This window comes from Dryobates pubescens, chromosome Z (assembly GCF_014839835.1).
Source record: "Dryobates pubescens isolate bDryPub1 chromosome Z, bDryPub1.pri, whole genome shotgun sequence".
NCBI lineage: Eukaryota > Metazoa > Chordata > Aves > Piciformes > Picidae > Dryobates > Dryobates pubescens.
This window is the reverse complement of record NC_071657.1, coordinates 26,911,220-26,920,966: the sequence shown is the minus strand read 5'-3', so window position 1 is coordinate 26,920,966 and position 9,747 is coordinate 26,911,220. Positions and strand designations below refer to the sequence as shown.

The following is a 9,747-nucleotide window of genomic DNA, read 5'->3' as shown; positions in this document are numbered from 1 at the left end:
AGAGAAGGATCAGGGGTGACCTCATTGCCCTCTACAACTACCTGAAAGGTAATTGTAGACAGGAGGGAGTTGGTCTCTTCTCCCAGGCAACCAGCACCAGAACAAGGGGACACAGTCTCAAGCTGCGCCAGGGGAGGTTTAGACTCGAAGTGAGGAGGAAGTTCTTCACTGAGCGAGTCATTCGTCATTGGAATGTGCTGCCCAGGGAGGTGGTGGAGTCACCGTCCCTGGAGGTATTCAAGAGGAGACTGGACGTGGCACTTGGTGCCATGGTCTAGTCGTGAGGTCTATTGAGACAGGTTGGACTTGATGATTCTTGGGGTCTCTTCCAACCTTAGTTATACTGTCATACTGTGATACTGTGATTGTTACAGGACCCCTTCCTGCGCAACATCCTGACTGGATCCAAGAACAAAGAACCTCTGCCCCACATCAGGGGTTCCTGTCACTGCATGTCTGGTGGTGGCCTCTTCAGGGATCAGTGGATGCTTCAACTTCTGAACTCAAGTGTCCCAGACCCACTACACCTGTTGCTGGGGATCAGTACCTGACGCAGCCAGAAATGTCCTCAGCTCCCACCTTCGGGGCGGGATCTTCACATTCTTCCCGCTTGCTCGCCTATACCCTTAATTAGCTGAGGCAAAATTACTTCCTCTATCTTTATTTATCACAGCTGTGTGCAAGTTAGCAGAAGACATCTGTAGCCAGGGCAAAGGTTTGGGGCAACATGTAACTAAAACACTGGTGCCTTGCTTTAATGTGTGCCTTCCATATGAGTGTGAGTGGTGGCTTTGTTTTTCTTGCTGTTTGGATTTGTCTTTGTTTTGCTGCCTTTTTTTTTTTGTTTTTTTTTTTAATCGGTAGGGGAGCTCTATAGGTATCGACATGCAAATGAGTTTTGTTTGCCTCTTCTGTGTCTTTTCAATAGTATGTATCTGCCGGAAAAGTTCCTTTACGAAGAAACTGAGCACGCACAGTGCTCCAACTTCGGCAAGATTGGGGCGGAGGAGCAGGGAAGAGAGATAGTTGGTTCACAGAATAACTGCTGTGAGAAATTGTAATATTTGGCTTTCGCAAGGGGAATTGCTGGGGACCGCGGGGTTCGATCCTTGTGTATCGGAAGAGAAAAGTGAGGCACCAAGATGTCTGAAGACTGGCCAGGTCAAAAGTGCAGGTTTTGTCCCAGCCCTGATGGAGAGGGGCTGGGGAAATGTATGAATATGTATGTTTGACGTAACTTGTGTTGTTATGATGCACCTCTAGCAAACCTGCTATGCACCCAGCGCTGCTTTGCCTTTATTTTATAATAAACTGATTATATTTAAAATTTCGCAGTGAGCTCGTTTCTCACGTGACCATGATTTAAGACATACTATTGGGCTTCTCTCCGGCCAAACATCCCCCGCGAGTCTGGAGCTACTGCGCATCCTCCCTTGGGTCTCCGATGTACACTCCTTTTCCCGCCTTCCGCTGCGGAAGCGGTACCGCACCCGACCTTCGCAGCGCAGGGACTAAAGCGCACCGCCGCGACGGTGAAGGGGTGCGGTGGGGCTGCGCCGCTCCTCAGTGAGCAACGTCTGAGCAGCCAGTTCTGCGCCGCCGGAACTCGCGACCGAACTGCTTTCCGTCGGTACACCGCCACCTGGCCGGGAGGGGTCACGATAGAGGGGCTGGGCTTGAAAGTGTGCGTGTTTCCGGTCCACCGCGAGGCAATCGAGTATGGAAGTGTTTCTGTCCCCCTTAGAGTCTGCCAAGTTTATAGCGAGCCATAGTAAAGATGTCTCCGTGGACGAGGAGGGGGCGCGGCGGGTGGCGGAGAGATTGTTTGACAAAGTCTCGGCGGAGGAGTTCGGTCTGGCGGGATGGAAGAGCCTCCACGAGCTGAACCCCCGAGCCGTCAGCGAGGAGGCGGTCAACTGGGTGTTCCTGGTGGATTCGCTCAACTTCTCCTTCTGGTCCGAACGGGAGGAGCACAAGTACCTGGTGAACTACAAGGGTAAAACGTATAGCGGCTACTGGTCCCTGTGCGCCGCCGTCAACAGGGCTCTGGACGACGGTTAGTGAGCGGCAGGGGAGTGGAGGGCTTGGGCTCGCCCAGTGGGTTGTGCGTCCCGCTGTGCAGCCGGTGGTGGGGTGTGCTACGGAGCGATGCGTGTAAAGTAGCTACCTTCAGAAACGGGGACCGTTTCTGCGGAGTATCGCTTCCTGGTTTGGCGAATTTGTGCGTGGTGGCTGCCACAGAGTTAGGGAGTATAAATGGAAACGCTTCAACAAAGCCTTGGAAGTGAAACTGCATAAATTGAGGTTCTACGTGGGTTATCGCCATTTCCGCTAAAAAGACTTTCAAGGAGTATCTGTAATGGGCTATCCATGACTTCTGCCCCTTCACATGTATCGTTAAGATAAATTGCTTGTTTCCACGGAAGACGAGAAAGGCTTAATTCTCTGGACCAGTCTCATATGAGAGCAACTCCAGGAAGTCTGGAAACCCGTATGCCTCCAAAATCAACATTTTAGCTCTTGTTCTTCTCGCTGTCATCAGGAGAAAAATCTATTTGTAGATAAAGATGGAAGTTTTAGTTAGTTTTTTACATACTTATAAATTAAGGGAACATTCGCGTTAAGACACTGCTTGTAAATGCACAACGTGATTAGGAGCTAAGGGAAAACAAGTCTTTGCTGACTATACTGAGTACAGACGGAACTATTTGCCAGTGTGCTATGTAAACACCATGCTTGAAGACTAAGCACCTGGAAAAAAAATACACGTAAAAAGTAAGAAGGGTTCCGCTGTTGCATGTGGGAAGCTGTGTGCAAACACGACTTTAGTTTTAAGCGTGTGTATGACTGTAGTTATTGCTGAACAGTCGGGTGATTTTAAAGCGTTCATAGCCTCTTTGGGTCTTACCGTGTAAATGCTTTCATCGGTAGCAGGCCTTTGTGTTAGGACTTAGGTTATGCCATGATAGCCTAAACATCTTATTTTTATTTTTTTGAAGGAATACCTATTACCAGTGCATCATATTTTGCCACCATGACGCTTGACCAGGTTAGACATGTATTTCGCTCTGACACAGAAGTGCCCATACCTTTGATTGAAGAAAGACATCGTGTGCTGAATGAAAGTGGAACAGTTCTGTTGGAGAAGTTTGGAGGCTCTTTCCTTACCTGTGTTAAAATGGGTGAGAAAAGTGCTCAGAAACTATTACGTCTAGTACTGGAAAATTTTCCTTCTTACAGAGATGAAGCTGTATTTGAGGTAAGCAATTTCTGACACTGAGTATCATGATAAGAATTTTATCCTTACTAATTGTAACTTTTAAAAGATGGCTGTTAGGTTGTCTACTTAGGTTTTTCTGACAGGACTGTCAGCTCAGAATTAATCTGGTATTTGTGAATTGCTAGGGTATTTTTTAATCCATGAGATGGAAGATGAACAGAAACATTTTTGTAGACTTCAGTGTATTCAAAAGTAAAATTCAAGGGAAGTAAGAAGGAAAATCATTATTATTTTAATTTTTTTGCCTGATCTGTATAATAAGAAAACTGGACTTGAAAGCAGTTATCATAATTATGTAAGCTGCTATGAGACATTCAGATAGCAAAGAAGGTTTTTAAAGTAATGCTCCTGGAGCACAGTATACTTCTTGCTAAGCTGTGGTAAAATTACTGAAATTTCATTTGTCTTATTGGTCTAAACATCTGAAAAAATCACACAATTTATTAACAGTAAAAGAATTGAGAGTCCTTAACTAGTCAGAAATGTGTTTTCAATGACAAGAGTCACCTTTTTTCCCTAGAGGAGAGCCATATTTTCATATGCTGTCTGTCGTCTTCATTTTGATATAGGTTATTTTAACATACTCCAAATCCACAATTAGATCACGACTCCTTTGTGCTCCTTATAAATGCAGAACATTTGAAGTAATTTCTGCCTGAGAAATCAAAGTATTTTATCCTTTTTTTTTATTCCACCCTTTCTCCTTCCTCTCCAACCCCTGTCCCCTCATCTCTCTTTCATCTTTTACCCTAAGGATCTCCACAGCTAATTGCTACCAAGGCCCCTCTTCCCATATTGTTTCTTTTACTTCAAGGCTCTCCACTGCTACTGAAGGAAATGAAACTCCAGTAGAGATGTGAAAATACACAACTACTGGGAATGCATACTATAACTGTTGCTGAGTCAGCAGGCATTGCACAATGACCACAGGTCAGAAGTAACCCATACTTTGTCAGGGTACACAGCTTTTTGGAACAGTTTTCTTGAAAGAAACTGATAGGAAGTAAACAGACTTGACTGTCTCCTGGGTTTTTTGTGTCTCAGGCTTTGCCTGTATGGGCATGATCTTTGTTTAGCATTAGTGGCATCTGTGACTGCTCCTGTGCTCAGTTCCATCTGCATACTACCACTTCAGCTGTGATGACATTCCATCCAGAAGACTCCATTCTAGTGACAGTGTAGGCCATACTAGTAGTCTGTCCAGTCTTTTCAAGGTAACTTTGGAATACCAGTCACTGGAGCTTTATATCTATTGCATTAATCACTCATATCTGCCATTAGGTGGCATGATTTTATTTTCCCTTGTCTCTGCTGTGAATTAAGGTATATTTACATGAAGAATCATAGGTTCTGTCTAACTAGTCATTACAGGTACTTGTTTAATTTATGGGATTTTTTTTATTTTTTTTTCTATTTCTTATGCTCAAAAAGAAGGTATTTTCCAAGTAAAATGATAGAGTATTTTCTTTACAGTGACTGTATTCATTGATGTAATGTCTTTCATGAGGTGATGCTGAGTGCTTTATAAAGTAAGCCTCCCTAAAGGCAGCAGCAGACTACAGAATGAAAAGGTGTTCCAAAAATTATTCCAGACTGTAAGCACTGACATAGCAGTAAAACCTGCTGCATGAATATGGAAGCCGTTTTCTGCTTTCACTAAGCAAGATGTGTATTTTGAAGGTGGGTGAAATAACACAGACCAAGTTCACAGCCTACTTGTGTTTTTTCTTTAAAAAAAAATAAAAATCCCTTGACCAAACAACAGCAAAAAAAAAAAAAGGAAAAGCAAAACACATGCACAGACCAAAACTCAAAATCCCTCCAACGTTAGTACCTGATGCAATTTACAGCAACTGCCAGTATTCTTCTGCTTACAAAAAACTACTTGCAAACCAAAACCACAATTCCAGAAAGCTTTTTGTCCCTGGCTGTGTAGTTCATGTTTAGATGCTGTGCTCAATTTGAATACTGACAGAAGTTTAAATATTAGACTACTCTTCTCATGATCCTGCCTTTTCTTTTTTATTTTTTTTTTTAACTAGCTATTATGTTTTGCGTTTTGCCAACACAGTACTCCTCCTTTCTTTTAGTATCAGTAGGTCAGGATTAGTTATGTCTCGTGATACTGGCTCATTGTAGTGGAGAGGAGACACAGGTGTCCCTATATACAGTACCTTTTCCTGGAAGGTAAGTGTGTGTTGCATGACAAGAAGTATGTTTGTAGTGCCAACCGGTATAATGTTCCAATGATACTATCTTTGAGACAGAGTATCCATGTAAAGCTTTCCTTGTTTTCTGTGGGGGAAAAAAATGATGGGAAAATTTAGTAGCAATGCTTAATAGTCTTTTGCATCTCCATAATTTTACATCAGTGTCAGAAGCCATATGCAGCATAAAACTAAGTTGAAACAGCAAAATTTATTAACTCATCTGCTCAGTAAGTCCCAGCCAGGATTATGTTTACAAATTAAATTGCAATACAAGATGGAAAAATTCAAACTGAATTCTCCCTCTGGCCTTGCAAAGTGATGTGGTGCTGGAGACACTGAGCTTGTTACTGCTGGAAAGAGCAATGTGCCTGGTTTCCATTAGCTTTGGGTTAGTAGGAGCTAAGATGGAATTAGGTCTGTTAATTATTACTTCTTGTTGCAATGTTTCAAGTGGTGTTTTATTAATATACAAAATAGTGCCAAGGAAGAAGCAGAGGGAAGGAAAGTTTTCAGAAACTGTTCTTTCAGTTGTTCTGGATATCTTGTTCTCAGTATTCTAGGAAAATAGCATTTAACAACCAAAATATGCTTTGCTCTCAGGTAGTTGTGGAATGGCGTTAAAAATGCCATTCATAAATTGTGGTGATAAGAACAATGATTATAATAAAACTGGAAAATAGTTGAATCCTCACCTACTTGAATTTCAAACTACCCATTCTAATTTCACATTGTTTGGCACATATTGTCAGAAGCTGAAAATGCCATCTAGTTATATAGGGAGGAGAAAACCACAATCCACTAATACCTTTTAAAGATGTGGATTTATGTTCACACATTGTGTTCATCAAGGAGTGAAAACCTCAACAGCATACAGATCACAGCATATCTTTATTTTTTCCCTTGTGAGTATATAAATCCTTCTAGAATTAGCACCACCTAAAAAGTCGATGACAAATAGAACCATGTGCAGTATCTAACAAACCCTGTATTTGTGACTACACGTTCTACTGTAACTAAGTTTCCACTCTTTAACTGGCAAGATACACTGCACAACGCAGAGGAGCATCCACAGAAGTTTTCACCAGAATTTTATTTCCTTAACGTTATGCATAAACTGATTTTTAAAAATTGGGTTTTGACACGGCGGATTGGTCATGGACTCCAGTGTGATAATTGAAGACATTTATTTAGAGTATCTCACAGCCTTATATAGCTGCCCAAAGATTGGTCATGTAACATCTAAAAGTTACAGAGACCAGAATTCTGTCAGTTAGCTTATTCTAACATGGACATAATGTATGGGTAAAGATAAGAAGTCTTGGAGTTACACTGAAATAACAAACATACCTTCCTTTTGCTAGTCTAAATTGTATCTACTTTCCTCTCTGCAAGGTCAGGACTGTCTTGGATTGCACGTTGTCTTTGTACCACAGTCCAAGGCTTTGAGCTTACTTGTACAGTCTCCTTCATTTGGAACAGCAAAAGCAGATGAAACAATCCCTACAGTTTTTCTAGTCCAATACGTGTCTTTTACATGTCTTGAAATAAAGGGTTGGCTGAACTCTAGTTCTAGTTTCTGAAAGAATTTGTTTGCTGGACTTCAAGTACAGTGTTTGCAAGCAGAAGTAAACCAACATTAATGTGTTCTGAGATTCAAGCAGCATATAACCAAATTTCACTCCACTACAGTGACATACATTTTTCTTTTACTTCAATTTGTTGATGAGCTTTCCACACAGTAGTTGTTCATGTTTCAGTATTGTTCATATTTTAAGGTGTTTTGAGTGTTGAATTCTTATCCTCTGTTAGTTAACTAATATGTTTGATTAACCAAAGGATAGTTTACATTTCATTGAACAATGTGTACATGTGATTTGCTGTATTTGTTGGTGTTTCAGGTACTCAATTTACAAATTTCTTTCACCAGAAGAAAAAGGTGTCTTTCTACAAGCGGGCACAAATACTTGTGGCGGATACATGGAGTGTACTAGAAGGCAAAGGAGATGGCTGTTTTGATGACATTTCTAGTCTGACTATATTTGCTGACTACAGAATTCCTCAAGTTCTTGTTCATTTAAAAGCAATGAAGTATTCTGAAGAACTAATGAAAAAACTACGCGAAGGTTTGTTCCGTCCTCGCTAATACAGTCTTACCTCTACATTTTTAATAAAGATAAAACTGTTCCTTGATTTATACCTCGATAAGGGAAGGTATAAAGAGACACTAAACAAATTAGTCTCTTAAGTTTCTGAAGGGCTGATGTTTCCAAAACTATTCTTTTTTCAGCCAGAGTATAGTTGTCATTTTTGAGGTTTAGGTAAGCAACAGTTTTGTCAGTAGTCCACAGATGCTGTAAAGGTATGAGGATTCTTCGTCTGTACCAAACTGCTAGTGACAAGCAAGGTAATATTTAAGCTTCCATTAAAAAAAATGTTTTAAGTGAAGCTAATTGCATAAGACTAGCATAGTTCCATTTCTAGTACTTACTTGGAACTTCAGTGAACAACAACATGAATTTAAAAATTACGTAGCAAGACAGACAAATGCAGTCTTCCGTGGATCGTAATAGAATGGCCTTGTCACAGCAAATTTATCTTTTCCATGAATGCTAATAAGGACATTCTTATCCAAGTCATGCAAACAAATAAGTCCCTTTATTTTACACATAGTTGTGGATTTTGTGGGCAGTGTTGTTGGTTGGGGCTTTTTGTTGTTTTTGGTTGGTTGGGGTTTTTAAATCTTAGAGTTATCCTAGAAGAAAATACACCAATTACAGGTTGACTATCCTTTTTGCCTCCACAAGCAAATGGTCATGTCATGTGCAGTATAATAACCAAATAGCTGTTTCGTTCTTATACCACTTTGAGTACAGGATGTTGTTTTAATTGAAAGGGGAGTAATTTTGTAAGTGCTCATGGTAAAATGAATGATTTAGAAAATATATAGGATTATTGTTAGCAGTTATAATGCAAGTCAAAAAAACTGCAGTCTAGAATTGAGTAAATGTGGAGTGAGGAGGGGGTAAGAAGCAAACTCACATCCTGGGCCTTTTGTCTCTCGGAAATAATTGAATTGCTGTCTTTTGTGTCCCGCAGGAACGGTTTTCCAGTCTGGAGATAAAGAGGAGGTGGAGATCCGTGGCTGTTCCATTTGGTGTTGTGCATTGGTTTGTAAGCACTTGCTGGAGCTCTATGAGAAGAAGGGCCAGGACATGCATGGAAAGATCAACGCAGTTTTACTTGATTATTATCTTTGGGACTATGCCAGGGATCACAGGGAAGACATGAAAGATATTCCATTTCACCGAGTGCGGTGTATATATTACTAAGTCCTGTCTGGTTGCTGTTGATGTCTGAATTGCAGTTACTGCTTTCATGCTGTGGTTTGTCATACTCTGTTTTGGTGCTGGCTAAATCAAATGGCCATTTTCTGATGATAAGGCTTGTAGGAGAGCAGAAAGTACCTATGGAAAGTTTCAGGACAAGAAAGAACAACAGGCCACTGATAACAGAAGAATGGCCTGATGAAAAAGGAGAGCTGACTGCAGTAAACAACCTGAAGTGTGAGACAGAAGGACACTTGCCTCCATGCTGGAACAGCTCAACCTGATATGGGATGGAAATAACAATGGACAGCTGTATATCAAAGAAGAAAATCCAATTAACAACACAGGTGCAAAAATGTCAGGGAATTGCTTAGCCTGCTCAAATTTTCCTATAGAAACTGCTTGTTCTGTACCAATAAAAAATTACTGCTTCACTAACAGTGAACAGTCTGTGCATGCTTTCTGCCATCATGGCACCTAACAGGGCCTTCAGTGACATCTCTCCCTGAACTCGCCCTCGGCTTGCACCCCCAGTGAGCTGAATGGGAGAACTGAGCAAACGATGCGTCCATCCCCTACACTTGTAGGACAGGTATGGGGACTGTGGCCGGGGAATAATATGGCCCAGGGAATCATGAGGTCACAGCAATTGCACCATGATGTGCTCATGCAAATTATCAAAGAGCAAGGGTGCAGACTAAGCTCTCAAAAACTTACCCTTCTTTTGCTGTGAATCAATCACAATTGCCCCTGGTATCCCAAATCAGGGCCAATACAAATTAACAGAGTGTTTCCTATCCCTTTTCCAGCAGGCTTTTATCCTCAGCCTCATTGGGTTTCTATACCCCAGCAGGCAGGGGCTTTGTCTGCCCCTCACCCCTGCCACCATATGGAGGTGTTTGTGTCCCTCCTGCTAGTGCTGTAACTATGA

The 9,747-nt window shown here is 41.5% G+C and overlaps 1 protein-coding gene across 1 annotated transcript; it reads left to right on the top strand.

The window, feature by feature from the left end:
- Nucleotides 1-1,690: 1,690 nt before the first annotated feature.
- Nucleotides 1,691-9,235, top strand: QNG1 (Q-nucleotide N-glycosylase 1). The gene is made up of 4 exons (XM_009903140.2): nt 1,691-2,056; nt 3,000-3,259; nt 7,418-7,613; nt 8,587-9,235. The coding sequence occupies exons 1-4, from the start codon at nt 1,720-1,722 to the stop codon at nt 8,817-8,819; spliced, it is 1,026 nt and encodes a 341-aa protein (XP_009901442.2). The 5' UTR covers nt 1,691-1,719; the 3' UTR covers nt 8,820-9,235.
- The last annotated feature ends 512 nt before the right edge of the window (nt 9,236-9,747 follow it).